General features: G+C 36.0%; 1 protein-coding gene across 1 annotated transcript; it reads left to right on the forward strand.

Moving 5' to 3' along the window:
• The first annotated feature begins 10598 nt into the window (after positions 1-10598).
• Positions 10599-12254, forward strand: LOC132645686 (fasciclin-like arabinogalactan protein 10). Its single transcript, XM_060362819.1, has one exon. The coding sequence runs from the start codon at positions 10721-10723 to the stop codon at positions 11978-11980; it is 1260 nt and encodes a 419-aa protein (XP_060218802.1). The 5' UTR covers positions 10599-10720; the 3' UTR covers positions 11981-12254.
• The last annotated feature ends 2909 nt before the right edge of the window (positions 12255-15163 follow it).

Below are 15163 nucleotides of genomic sequence, written 5' to 3' on the forward strand. Positions count from 1 at the left end.
GACGTCAAATATGATTTTGGAATGGATGTGTCGTACATGGTTGCTTGGCGGGCCAAAGAAAGGGCGATGAACAATTTAATGGGTGAACCGGCTGAATCTTATAAAAGACTACCTGGATATCTATACATATTGGATAAGACTTACCCGGGTTCACATATCAGAATGCGTAAAACCCGCGAAAATGAATAGTTGTATGTTTTTATAGCACTATATGCATTTACAAGAGACAATAACATTCCCAAAAACATCTCGGAGGATGTGGTTTTGCCACCAAGGTACAAGAGACCGCCTGATAGGCCAAAGAAGAGGCGTGATAAGCCTTTAAGTGAATTGTTGTTTGGAAATAGCAGACATGCTTGATGTACTTGTGGACAACTTGGGCACAACAGACGTTCATGCAGTTTTGAGCCTCTGAGGAAGTGAATTTTTCTTGTGTTCCTATCCATTTAACTTTATTGGCGAAGATAGATTGGTTATTTAAGTATTTGAACACTTGTGTCAAAAACTTCTATTGACACATGTTGTAGTATTATAGAAATATTTGCAATGAAATGAATGTCCCATTCAAAATGATCTTAATAGATTTTTTTTCCGATACGTATGGTGTTTTTTTCAACTTCAAAAAATACTGCGTACTTGGTAAAATAACATACATATTATATCTGTAAAAATGATAAAGTTGTTTTTATTTTGGAATTTTTTGGATTGGAGACTTGTAGTTGTGTTGGTAATGTCAACTAAACATTATGTATTTGTTGGCCTTCTGAAAACTGTATAAACTGTAATAGAACATACATGTTTTTTGTGATCCTGGTGTCTGAAATTACACGATAATGTTCATGTATTTTAACACAAAAAAAAAAAAAGGCAACCCATGTTCCGGTTAGAAAATGGTGTTGTCTATTCAACCTCATAACACTGCATATGTGGTATAAAAACGTGCGTATTGTTTTCGAAACTGATGAAGTTGGTTTATTTTTTGTAATTTTTTTTATTAAAATCATATAGTTGTGCTGGTCATGTCAAATACGCAAGATGTGTTTATTAAATTAAAACAAAAATGAATAAACTTTACTAAAACATATGTATTTTGTGAACCTGGTGAATTAAACATACATATTTTGTGAACCTGGTGAATAAATGTATTTGTAGATTCATGATGTCACATTTTACTGTATTTTTTCCAAACTTCAGATATATTTGACAATATATGGAACTAAGTACATCAAACATATGGAACATAAACCCCCTTAGATTTCTTTGGTTAAATGATAATTATCCAACATCAGTCAAAAAACATCTAAAAACATCAGATTGTTTGCTCTAATGAAAAAAAGGACAAAAAAATCGAATGCACGAATAATATTTATCAAACATCAATTGCATCTACATTGTCGTAATCGATTGCTGGCCTAATCGGTCTTGGTGGAACTTCATTATCACTCTCGGCTTTGTCAACAACCTTGCGTTCAGCGTAGTCCCATAAGAGTGCACCGTATCTCATACGCTACATGTGTGCATCAATGACATCTGGAATCCTTTCACCCGATGTCAAATACTCAGCATACGCTGCCACGAAGACACCACAGTCCCTAAAATAAAATTAAAAAAAAAACTGATAAGAACTTATATTATAAAATATATGTTTCAAGTTCTAAATAAAGTATTTCAAGTTCAAACAACTCATGTATTTTAGAAGAATAATAAATTGATAGGATATATCATGTATTTGATACACTATGCATTTTTAAAAATATATGTTTACTACTTACGTGCTACCAGCAGTTTGATGCGGCAGATTTTCAACATAGACAACTTCAAGGATATCGATCTGTCCCTTATCCGCATATGCTGGGTCTTTCACCAAATCTATGCTTTTTTTTATTTACATACAATCCAGCCAGATGTAGGACATAAACATACAAGTGTGTGCAAATACATATAATTCGTATGTTCAAATACATGATAATTAGTTAATCATTTGTTCAAATACACAGTTAGGTGTAACAAAACATACAAAAAAGTGTTCAAATACATGATAATCAGTTCTTCATTTGTTCAAATACACAGTTAGTTGTAACAGAAACATACAAGTGTGTGCAAATACATATAATTCATATGTTCAAATACATGATAATTAGTTAATCATTTGTTCAAATACACAGTTAGGTGTAACAGAACATACAAAAAAAAAAAATATATATATATATATATAACACGTGTGTTCAAATACATGATTAGCAGTCCTCGCTTGTTCAACAACACATCTATACATGTGTAAAAACACATGATTCGTTAAAAGATCAAAGTCCCAGGAATTGAACATCAGTAATAGTAGAGATTGAAATACATTTTAGCTACACATACATTTATTAACATAAAAACCACATATATTCAAAGAAATACCTGTTTCTTCGCAGGTAATTGCTCTTCTTCCGCTTCAGCCTCTACGACTTGTTTCCCCTTGCTGCCCGGAACAATATCAGTAGTTTTTCTCCTCTTCGTGACTGTAGCCGAATCAATTTTCTTTGAATATTTTGCAATTGGGGGATTTTGAACTCTTCAAGGATCATGAATATTCTTGGAACGCCTTTCAGCAGCCATTTTATCGGCAGAGGCTGCAGCAACATCATGTTGTTGTTGAGAAATCCCCAAATCAAAAGAAGGAAAATCTATATTTTGAACCATAAATAGTATACCTCGAGTAACCCTATTAGGCGTTGTTCCGCCTGCCATTAATGGATGTTCTTCAAAAACCTAACCAATGGAAGTTGAATACGCTTCAAAATCTGGAAAATATGAAGTAATTATGAACAAAATACACTAATAGAATGTAAAAAACTTACCCAACACACAACTTCCCCAATTTCCGCAACAATGATTTGAAGATGAAGAATCATGAAGGAAGGTATTGGAGAAGAAAAAGGAAAGGATTGGAAGTTGAATACGCTTCAAAATCTTTGAAAATAGGAAGTTATTACGAACAAAATTACACTAATAGAATGTAAAAACCTATCCAAATACAACTTCCCCAATTTTCGCAACAATGGTTAGAAGATGATGAAACGTGAAGGAAGGTAGTGGAGAAAAAAAAGGCAAGGATTAATGTTGCTGGAGAGAGAATCTGACGAATTTAATTGACTAACCGTTAAACGTGGGATTTGAGGATATGGGGGAGGGTTTTGCGTGTGTATTTGGCCTCAGTAACTAAAAGTTATTGATATAGCTATGTGTGGTAAATATAAAAAATATTTTAGTTACTATTTATAATTAAATTAAAGGGTAGTTATTATTAATAAATATGTCTTAAGAGAAGCTACAACCAGTAAAAATTCCATATTTGTTTAGAAAAGCTTAGGCCCAGTCTATCTCGATATAACTCGTCGGCCGTAGTTGTATGGGTAACGAAGCGTATGGGTCTTCGTAGGGTCCAATAAGCCCCATTTGGGCCATTCAAAGAAATTGACATATTTTGGGGCTTTATGAAAAAATGGTGTGGGCTAATTAATAAGTTCCTAATACAAGAATAAAATTTGAACAAAAATATATCTAGTTAAAATCATGAAATAAATACAGCACAACGTGTTAGAGTTCGAAACTTCTACAACTGAAATTTCAGTATACTGCATTAGAATCAAAACTTCCACATACGAAACTCCAACATAGTGTGATGAAATTTCAAACTTTTACATGTGAGACTCCAGCAAAGTGAGTTTGAACTACCACACACTGTGTTGTGGTTTGAAGTAATTTTTGTTCAAAATTTTAGTTGTATTAAAGAGTGGCTAAATAGTGTTCATCATAATGGGTTGCAGTATGAAGAAGCCCAATCCAGAGATAACAAAGGAAAGACAAAGGCCCAAGCTTAAACGTGGAGACCCGACCCGCGCTTAAACTTGGAGACCTGGCCCAAGTTCTATTGATTTTAGAGAAAAGGCTCAAACATGTCATCGAACTATCAGAAAAGGTTCATTCATGCCATCGTTAATAGTTGGGCTCAAATATGTCACCGTCGTTGCCATTTTGGGTCATATACGTCATTATTCACTAACAGAACTCTACTACTATCAAATTTTGCCACATGTCATTATCTAAACCCTTCATTTTACGAATGACATATTTGAGCCTTTTCTCAATTCCCATATAAATCTTCATCTTTTCTAGTTTTATGTAATAGGCTTATAAGGAAAAGTTTCCCTTATACTAATAACATTATTATTTTACGTAGAAAAACAATGTTCTCTTATTTAATTGGATTATGAATCTAATCTTATTCTACATCATTCACAATTTTTTATGTACTTTATGGCTCTTTAAAAATATTTTAAAAACACATTGTTTTTTAAAGGACAGATTTGAAAGAGAGTACACTAATGAGGTGTAGATTGGTCTGGAGAGTTACATATGAGTGAAATTTGGGGTGTTAATAAGGGTCGGGAGAAGGCTCAGATTTGTCACACTCACATGTATTTTTCATACCCATCTCAATTCTCACCTCATTAGTATACTCTCTTTTAAACCTATCTTCTTCTTTTTTTCTTAAACGAATTTTATATTTTTTTAGATCTTTTTAAAGAGTCATAAAGTACATGAAAATTGTGAATGATGAAGAATAAGATTGGATTCATAATATAACTAAATAAAAGAGTATTTCTTTTTTTCATGTAAAATAATAATGTTATTAGTATAAGGGACAAACTTGCCCTTGAAAGCTTGTTACATAAAATTAGAAAAGACGGAGATTTATATAGGAATTGGGAAAAGACTCAAATATGCCACTGAACTACGAAATGGCTCATATATGCCACTGGTAAAATGAAGGGTTAATGCCACATGACAAAATCTAGTAGTAGTAGAGTTTTGTTAGTGAGTAATGGCATATATGACCCAAAATGGTAGCGGCGGTGACATTTTTGAGCCCAACTATTAACGAGTGGCAAGAATGAGTTTTTTCTGATAGTTCGATGACATATTTGAGCTTTTTTCCTTGATTTTAATAATACGTATTTTTTAAATTTTATGTTCAGATTTTATGGTATGGTCAGACTTCTCTCTTTCCTTGCTTCTATTGATGATTTTTATATACAATGTAAAAGGAATGTGGATATTCGTGAAGTTCATTTGCTCACTTCACTAAAATCGACTCTCTTGCCTCTTTCTTCTCCCTTCTAAAATTAATGTTTCTCTCTTTCTTTTCTTCTATTTTCCGCTGATTCTCTTACTCAACGCCTAATTAAAGACTTTACCGGCTGTTATAAAACTTAGTAATAATTGACCTGAATTACTATATTTTGATGTCCCTATGAAAAGCCCAAACCAAACAACCCAATGTCAAGGACATTTTTGTAATCTTATACAATTATGGATCGTTTGATAGGGTGTATAAGAATAGTATTGAATAAGGTATGTTAATAATGCAAAAATATAGGGATTAGTTGTGTTGAGATTATTTCCTATCGATTGTTTAGGGTGGTTTATTAAAATAATACGCATTATATAATTTCTAAAAAAATTATTTGTTTATAAATATACCCTCCACAATCTTTAGCTTTGAGGGACTTCAAGGGCAATTTTATCTTTAACCATGCTTATGCATGTATTAATAGTTTTGGATAGGGGTATTTTTGTTCAGTTTTTTTGTGGTATTAAAGAGTGGCTACTTATTGTTAATCATAATGGGCTGCAGTCTGAAGTAGCCCAAAGCAGAGAAAGACAGAGGCCCATGCTTAAACTTGGAGACCCGGTCCAAGTTCTATTGATTTTCATATACTACGATGTTTTTGTTTGGTGTTCAAAGTGTATGACACAGACAAACTCCTCTTTTTCCTTTCTTTATTAATTTTTATATACAACGTAAAAGGAATATGGATATTCGGAATTAATAAGATTTTTCATTTCCTCCCTTCGCTAAACTCGACTGACCTGTCTCTTTCCTCTCCATTATGAAATTAGAAGAAATTAGTGTTTCACTCTTTCTCTTTCTTCTATTCAATTTTCCGCTGATTCTTTTGCTCAACACCTGCTTAAAGACTTTACCAACCAACCGTTATAGAACTTAGTAATTTATGTTATAATTTATGTGACACACATTTTTTTTTAATCTGTCCCAAAAAAATATTACCTTTTTATATTTAGAAATAATATAATTTTATAAGATGATTTATTCGCACAAATATTTGAATCTTGTTTCTTATTATAAATTTGAAGAGTCTTTTTTTTTTAAAAAAAAAAATAGTGCTTAGTCAAATAATAAAATATCACATAAATTAGAAGGAGGAGTATTGCGGTATAATATCTTTATATTATTTGATATTATTTGGTAGCATATTTGTAGAAAGATAATTACCATGTATTAGTTAGTTTCCTTGTTTCACTAATTACCATATATTAGTTAGTTTCCTTGTTTCACTAGGGTTCAAAATTGTATCCTATATATATTCTCTCTTGGTGAATGAATGGAACAAGTCAAGATTGTATAGTTTCTACATGGTATCAGGCCACACGTTTTTTTTCTTCTCTTCATCGTAAATTTCCATGGCCGGTGACGCCGTACCTCCTCCACCACCACCCAAAATTGAGTCTAATTCTCCCTATTTTTTCGGTCCTCAAGACCGACCCGGGGACTATATCACGCCTACTCGTTTCAAGGGCGCATCAGATAACGCTGTCGTCGGTCAGCACTTTACTTCCGATCAATGGAAGGCTATTACGGGATTTTTTGGTAATGCTACAATTCCCGAAAATCGCTTGAATGGTAAGTTTGATGTTTTTTCTTGGATTGTTGACACTGGTGCTACTCATCATGTTACCGGTGAGAAATCTTGGTTGTTTGATGTCCATACTGTTGATTGTCCTATTGGTTTGCCTAATGGTGAAAAGGAGTTTGCTTCTTTGGAAGGTTCTGTTCGACTGTCAGATAAAATCACCTTACATCATGTCCTTTATGTGTCTTATTTACGTTGCAACTTACTCTCCGTCCCCCAACTTACTGATTATTTACATATTACTGTCTCTTTTAATTCTTATATGTGTGCTATTCATGACCCACTGAAGGAGCTGATTGGAACGGGAGTTAGGAGGGATGGACTATACTATTTTAGCAAACCGGACGTGGTGCAACATGTGTCTACTGTCGTGGCAACGTCCGCATTGGAATTGTGGCATCGACGATTGGGGCATCCTTCTGAGAGAGTAGTTAAGTTGCTTCCTCATGTCAGTAGTGATAAGAGTAGTTTAGCAAAGGATTGTGAAGTGTGTTTACGTGCTAAGCATCCTAGAGACAAATTTCCTTTAAGTGATAATAATGCATCTAGAATATTTGAGAAAATACATTGTGATTTGTGGGGCCCATATCGCTATGTTTCGTCGTGTGGAGCTCGTTATTTTTTAACAAGTGTTGATGTTTTTTCCCGAGCTGTTTGGATTTACTTGTTGGTTGATAAAACAGAAGTGTTTCCGATGTTTATGGCTTTTGTTGCTATGGTTGATCGACAATTTAATCAAACAATTAAAGTTGTACAAAGTGATAATGGTACAAAATTTAATTGTTTGATCGATTATTTTTCCGCCACTGGTATTTTGTTTCAAACCTCTTGTGTGGGTACTCCGCAACAGAATGGGAGGGTAGAGAGGAAGAATAAACATGTGTTGAATGTTGCGAGGACTCTCAGATTTCAGGCCAATTTGCCTATTTTTTTCTGGGGTGAATGTGTTCTTGTTGCATCTCATCTCATAAATCGTACCCTCACACCCAAATTGGAAAATAAAACACCTTTTGAAATTTTATTCAATAAACCTCCTTCTTTTGATGTTATTCGTACTTTTGGGTGTTTGTGCTTTGCTCATAATCAAAAAACTCAGGGTGACAAATTTGCTAGTCGGAGCAGAAAGTGTTTGTTTGTGGGATATCCATTTGGTAAGAAGGGGTGGCGTTTGTTTGATCTTGATACGAAGGAATTTTTTTGTCTCTCGTGATGTAAAGTTTGTGGAGGATGTGTTTCCTTTTGCTTGTCCGGAAGATGTTAATATTTCGTCTAGTTTTTTTTATGAGGGTGCTGAAATTGATCGTGATTTTATAGTGTACGGGGATGAATTAGGGGGCGAAGTTGATAGTTCAGAGGCTGCCGAGCAGCAGCCGCAAACCACTGCCCAACCAGCGCCTGCTAGCAGCCAGGCCGAGCTGCAACCAGCGGCCACTGTCCAGCCCGCTGGGAACCCAGCGCCAGCTGGCAGCGAGGCTGAGCGGCTACCAACAGCCACTGCACAGCCCGCTGGGAACCCAGCGCCCGCTGGCAGCAAGGGGGGCAGCAACACCATACCCCAGTCACGAATGTGGAAGGTGGCTTGAGGCGTGGTTTTTGGGAGAAATTTCCCTCTGTTGTGCTTCGTGATTATGTGACACACTCAGTTTTTGCTAATAGTCCGTCCCCTACAACTTCTGTTAACAATCAATCCTTAGGTGCTCCCTATCCTTTGGCACACTATATTAATTGTGACAATTTTTCTGTTAATGATCGTAAATTTCTTGCAGCTATTATTTCGGGTAACGATCCTAAAACCTTCAAAAAAGCCATGAAACACGAAGGTTGGAGACATTTAATGAAAGAAGAGATACGTGCATTGGAAGATAATGGTACATGGACTTTGGAACATCTTCCTCCGGGTAAGAAAGCACTTGGTAATCAGTGGGTGTACAAGACCAAGTTTTTGTCAAATGGAGATGTGGAACGGCTCAAATCGCGCTTGGTTGTGTTGGGAAATCATCAACAAGCGGGGATTGAGTACAATGAAACTTTTGCTTCGGTCGCCAAGATGACTACTGTTCGAGCCTTCCTAGCCATTGCAGCATCCAAAAATTGGGAACTTCACCAAATGGATGTTCATAATGCCTTTTTACATGGTGACCTTGATGAGGAGGTGTATATGAAGCTCCCTCTCGGGTTTGAAAGTCCAGATCCTACGTTGGTGTGTCGTTTGTGCAAATCGTTGTATGGGTTGAAACAGGCCCCTAGATGTTGGTTTGCAAAATTGGTGAGTGCTTTGAAAGGGTACGGTTTCCTTCAATCTTATTCTGATTATTCCCTTTTTACATTTACTAGAGGGAATATTCAGATTAATATCTTGGTTTATGTTGATGATCTTATTATTTCTGGGAATGATTCCGCTGCACTTGCAACTTTCAAAGCCTATTTGAGTGATTGTTTCAAAATGAAAGACCTTGGGTCTCTCAAATATTTTTTGGGTATTGAAGTAGCTCGTAGTTCATCAGGGTTGTTTTTGTGTCAACGCAAGTATACTCTTGATATTATCTCTGAAGCAGGATTGTTAGGTGCAAAGCCAAGTAGGTTCCCTATTGAGTAAAATCATAAACTTGGCCTTGCAAATGGAGATTTGTTGTCGGATCCGGAGGTCTACAGTAGATTAGTCGGGCGTTTGATTTATTTGGGGGTCACTCGACCGGACTTGGCATATTCTGTTCATATTTCTCTCAATTCATGCAAGAACCCTGGATTGAACATTGGGAAGCGGCCTTACGAGTGGTCCGTTATTTGAAAGGCACACCAGGACAGGGTATTTTATTACGTGCCGACAGTGAGTTGACTTTGCAGGGATGGTGTGACTCTGATTGGGCGGCTTGTCCGCTTACTCGTCATTCGTTGAAGGTTGGCTAGTATTTCTAGGTCAATCTCCCATCTCTTGGAAGACAATGAAGCAGCACACAGTTTCTAGATGTTCTGCAGAGGCTGAATATAGGTCCATGGTTGCGGTCACTTGTGAGTTGAAGTGGCTGAGAGGTCTGTTGTTGAGTTTAGGTATACAACATCCCAAGGCGATCAAATTGTTTTGTGATAGTCAGTCCGCTTTGCACATCGCAAAAAATTCGGTTTTTCATGAACGAACAAAGCACATTGAGGTAGATTGTCACTTTGTTCGTGATGCAATTAATGAAGGTTTGATTTCTCCGTCACACGTTTCAACATCTTCATAATTGGCAGACATTTTTACCAAAGCTCTCAGCAAAACTCAGTTTGATTTCTTGCTTTACAAGTTGGGCATTTTTGATTCCCATGCTCCAACTTGAGGGGGGGGGGGGGGTATTGCGGTATAATATCTTTATATTATTTGATAGCATATTTGCGGGGAGATAATTACCATATATTAGTTAGTTTCCTTGTTTCACTAATTATCTTATATTAGTTAGTGCTTGTTTCACTAATTATCTTATATTAGTTAGTTTCCTTGTTTCACTAGGATCTTAGTTTTCTTGTTTCAGTAGGGTTCAAAATTGTATCATGTATATATTCTTTCTTAGTTAATGAATGGAATAAGTCAAGATTGTATAGTTTCTACAAAGAGTAATAATTAACCTGAATTACTATATTTTGATGTCCCTATAGAAAGATCAAACCAAACCACCAAAAAGGTTAAGGACAATTCTGTAATTTTCACCATTATAGAGTTCAAAGATAATACTAATACCGACAAGATCAGACATCTCCAGCTGTTGTCCAAAAGAAAGTCGAACGGAATTCTCTCACACTCTTCTGTGTCTCACATGCTATCCATATATTCCTCACTCTCACCCAAACTCAACCCTAGTTAACTTAACCATAGTCAACCGTGTCCTTAATCACCTTTAACTAACTCTCTTCTTTATCTTCCTCCACTCCCTTCGAAATTTCCGTGCATTTCTCTTCTCTCTTTGCTAATAACGTCCAACATGGGTGCACTACACATTTTCCTTTTCACTCTCTTTTCCATTTCCATTTCCATTCATGCACACAACATCACTGAAATCTTGAGCCACTTCCCAGAGTACAGTGAGTTCAACAGTTACCTCTCACAAACAAAACTCGCTGACGAGATTAACAGCCGTCAAACTATCACCGTCTTAGCTTTGCCCAATGGAGCCATGTCTTCTGTTGTTGGGAAACACCCACTTTCCGTCATCAAAAACGTTCTTTCCCTTCACATTTTACTCGATTACTTTGACGGAACCAAACTCCACAAGATCTCTGACGGCACTACACTTTCCACTACCCTTTACCAAACCACCGGCAATGCTAACGGCAACTTAGGTTCCGTTAACATCACCGATCTTAAAGGTGGTAAAGTGGGTTTCGGCTCAGCTATTCCTAACTCACCATTAGCATCTACATACACCAAATCTGTGAAGCAAATCCAGTACAATATATCTGTATTAGAGATTAGTGCTCCTATCATTGCTCCAGGTATTTTGGCAGCTCCAGCACCATCTGGTGATTTCAACATAACGGGTGCATTGGAGAAAGCAGGATGTAAAACATTTGCTTCATTACTTATCTCATCTGGTGTTCTCAAGACGTATGAAGCTGCCATTACTAAGGGTTTAACTATCTTTGCACCAAATGATGAAGCGTTTAAGGGCGCTAAAGTTCCAGATCTGAGCAAGCTAAGTAACGCTGAGGTTGTGTCACTTTTACAATACCATGCTGTTCCAAGTTACACTCCTATTGGAAGTTTAAAAACAAAAAAGAATCCCATTCCAACTCTAGCAACTAATGGTGCTAGTAAATACGATTTGAGCGCTTCTACAGCTGGCGACCAGGTCACACTTGACACAGGTGTTGACTCTTCAAGAATCGCTTCAACTGTCATTGACTCAACTCCCTTCTGCATTTTCACCGTTGATAGTGTTCTTCTACCCGAAGAGTTGTTCGGGAAATCACCTTCACCGGCGCCGGGACCAGCACCGGATATTTCTCCAGCACCGGAAGTAGCTTCACCTGGACCTGCTCCTGATGCCAGCTCACCTACTCCGATGATGTCTCCACCGGCACCGCCGATGATGTCTCCGGACGGTTCTCCGGCAGCTGGTCCTGACGCAGATTCCGAGAACAGTACGGCGAAGAAGAACGCCGGTAACGTTAACGCTCCGGCATTGATGAAGGTGCTACTTACAGTGTCAGTTTCGGTAATTGTGTCTGTTTATTTGTCCTAGATCGCCATTTAAAAGGCATGTTTAATTTATTTTGTTTTTTTTCGCTTATTGGGTTTTGGAGTCATATTTTTATTTTGTGACTGGCTTGCAGAGAGGATTTTTATTTAATTTCATTTAATTTTTAAATGTCCTTTAATAGTGAGTGAGCCGTTGTGCTGAGGAAGGACATTGTTTTTGCTTTTTATGTTTTGTTCAGTTGCTGTAAGCTGTACTTCTTATTTTATCTTCTTGTTTTTAGTATTTCTATACTTTAATAATGTTCCACTTGTTGAGATATTCAGCTGTTACGCATGTACTTATAATGGAGTGTTTTAATTGGTGGGTAGTGTCGGTGCGGAGGATTATGAAGGAACGTGAGTGACAGCTAAGCAAATGAACAAAAGAATTGTTTTTGGGCCCACTTTGTGATGGCTCTTGCCTCTTTATGTGGTGAATAGAGCATTTTGGTTGGTTGGCTTAAACTGTACTCTTTAAACAAAAGTGAAATACAAAAGGTTGTGGTTTCTATTTTCTAGAACAAACCATCTAATGTTGAAAGAGAAAACTATTCCCTCTGGATTAAAAAAAAAAAAAAAAGTCTATTTAACCTTTTTTTCTGCAATTGAAAAAAGAGTTCACCTAACAAATCAAGAAAGAATTAATTTTATTTTTTCATATTTGTTTTTGTTAAATGTTATATGATTAAATCTCAATGCCTATTTAATTAGGGGTAGTTTAGTCAAATTACCTATTTTTGTCTAGAAGTTAATATTTTCTTAAGGGTGTGTAAATACCTAAGTGAATTTTTTTTTGATCAGGAGGGAGACTCTGATGAGGTTGACTAATTTGGGAAGTGAAGTTCAACGTTGATAGTCATTAAACGAGTAATTATGACATGCGGGAGTGTCATTGTTTTGCTTTGTGATTATTGTCTTGAATTAGTTGATCTTTGATTCTTTTCCATCAGTGAGGGGATTGCAAAAGCAAAATGAGTATTTCTCCTCAAATTTATGAATTTAGGAGTCTTTTGGTTTCTGCTTTAGCATAAAAAGGACCAACAAAGTTTTTCGAATAAGCTTTGATTAGTCGAATAAGGAAAACTAATCAGGGAATAACTCAATAAGTGCAATGTTTGGTTGGCCTTATTGAATTTTTCATTGTCAATACTCGTGCAAGTTAATGTAGGAAATTATGTATCTTTTTGCTGGTGGATTGGAATGTGAATTATAGAAAATAGATAAAAGTAACTAAATACTGAAAAAAGGATCTTTAAAGTAATCAGTTTCATATGCTAACAATTAATTTTTAGTAATTATTTTCCGTATAAATAATCATTGCATGTGATTCATGTTTAAATAGTCTTTTTTCATCATGTTAACTAGTCTATGGACCCCGTAGTTCAATCTGCGTTTTATTGCCTTGGCAATGTAATTTGCTGTTTTAATGAGTACTATTTGCTGTTGAATTTTGATCATGATCAGGACACGTTTTGAAAGACATTCAATTAGTTGGTACGAACATCAATCCAAAAAGTTTTGTTTTGACCTCACGAGGTGAAACCGAAAATCACGATAGAACATAACGATTTAGAGGTGGGCCATTATTTAAAGAAAAAACTCTTGCAAAGAGTACTAGTGTCAATTGAAGTTCACAAATAAGTGAAGACTGAAGAGTAAACCCCCAAGATTTATTTTTATTTTTTAAGGTTCAACTTCGCATAATGTTGCATTGGGGTAAACTGTCTTTATTACACTCTTTGAGGTGAGGCTCTTCTCCAGATTCTACTAACGCGGGATGTTTTTGTGCACCAAATTGCCCTACCCTTAGTAAAGTGTTCAACTTTCCGCTTGAACTTCCTAGCTAATTTTTTAGACTGATCAAATTATAGGGCAGTGGCAAGGTTCAGTTCAAGGCATATTCTATTAGCTCTTTCTGCAGAATCACAAAATCTGTTGCTACACAAGTGGTTGTGGTAGCTCATATTCATGTGGGAATTTGTCCTCGTTGAATATCTCGTTGGATACATACATCCACATAAAACAAACATCAGTACAGACTGTAGATAAACTGGCAGTTTCCAATACCTACGAAATGGAACGTTATGGATGGTCATGGCATATTGTACGAGCGAAATGTTATGGGCATATTCTGAACGTTGCTATCCCCTGCGAGGGTTCAGGGAAAAGATAGAACTCCAAAAATCTAATTAAGGGTGGAAGAATCTCAATCATATCATCATATTTTTAGTTAGAACTCCCTCCGCATAAAAAAAAAAAGTTCACTTAACAAATTAAGAAAGAATTAACCTTGTTTTTTCATATTTGCCCCTATTAAATGTTATATGATCAAATCTAATGCCTATTTAATTAGGAGTAGTTTAGTCAAATTACCTATTTTTATCTAAAAGTTAGTATTTTTTAAGGGGTGTGTAAATGACTAAGTGAATTCTTTTTTTTTTATCCGGAGGGAGTAATTTTTTATTTTTATTTTATCAGACGGTCTCCGTATGACTACCCTAGCCTAGTGGTTATTGGTAACAGAGTTGAAAGGAGAGGACATGCTTTTGTCGTGGTAGCTGATTCGTATGATCTGCAAATCAATCATTATTAGTTCAAAATTTGCTTCATATATGGCGCATAGCACGCCAGTTCATTTAATGCTTCACAAGCTCTTGTATTTGAAATGACTTGCAGTAACTTTGTATTGAATTCACTTAGGCCCTTCAATGGTCATGAGATGAAATGATATGTCCAAACGCCTTCCAATACTCCTTGATTTGTCCTCTCTAAAATATAAAAGGTTATCCTAGGACTTGAACAAATTCTAGACTAGTTATTGAGTATAAAGCTTCACCACAAATAACATATTTCTTCAACAAAATAATACTCTCTCTTTTATGGTGAATAGGTTGATGGCTTGCATTTTTTCTTTGCTCGCAACTCTCTTTTTTCCACAAAACAAACTCACTTCTCCGAATTGAAGGCTTGCATATTTGGGGATGGGCGTTCGATATTTTAGTTCAATTATTATTCAATTATTAAGAACTTCGGTTTGGTACTTCAGTACATCGGTCTTCGTTTTCTCTGATTGTGTATACCGAATACTGAACCATAATTAGTTCTGTTCAATTCGATTCAATTTTTCTCATTTCGGGTCGGTTCTTCGGTATGCAGCTAGTACACTATGCTATTTTCAGCTTTAAAA

The sequence above is a fragment of the Lycium barbarum genome, chromosome 6 (genome assembly GCF_019175385.1).
Source record: "Lycium barbarum isolate Lr01 chromosome 6, ASM1917538v2, whole genome shotgun sequence".
NCBI lineage: Eukaryota > Viridiplantae > Streptophyta > Magnoliopsida > Solanales > Solanaceae > Lycium > Lycium barbarum.

Coding starts and splice junctions, on each gene's coding strand:
- LOC132645686 (XM_060362819.1), top strand. CDS start 10,721: ATGGGTGCACTACACATTTTCCTTTTCACTCTCTTTTCCATTTCCATT.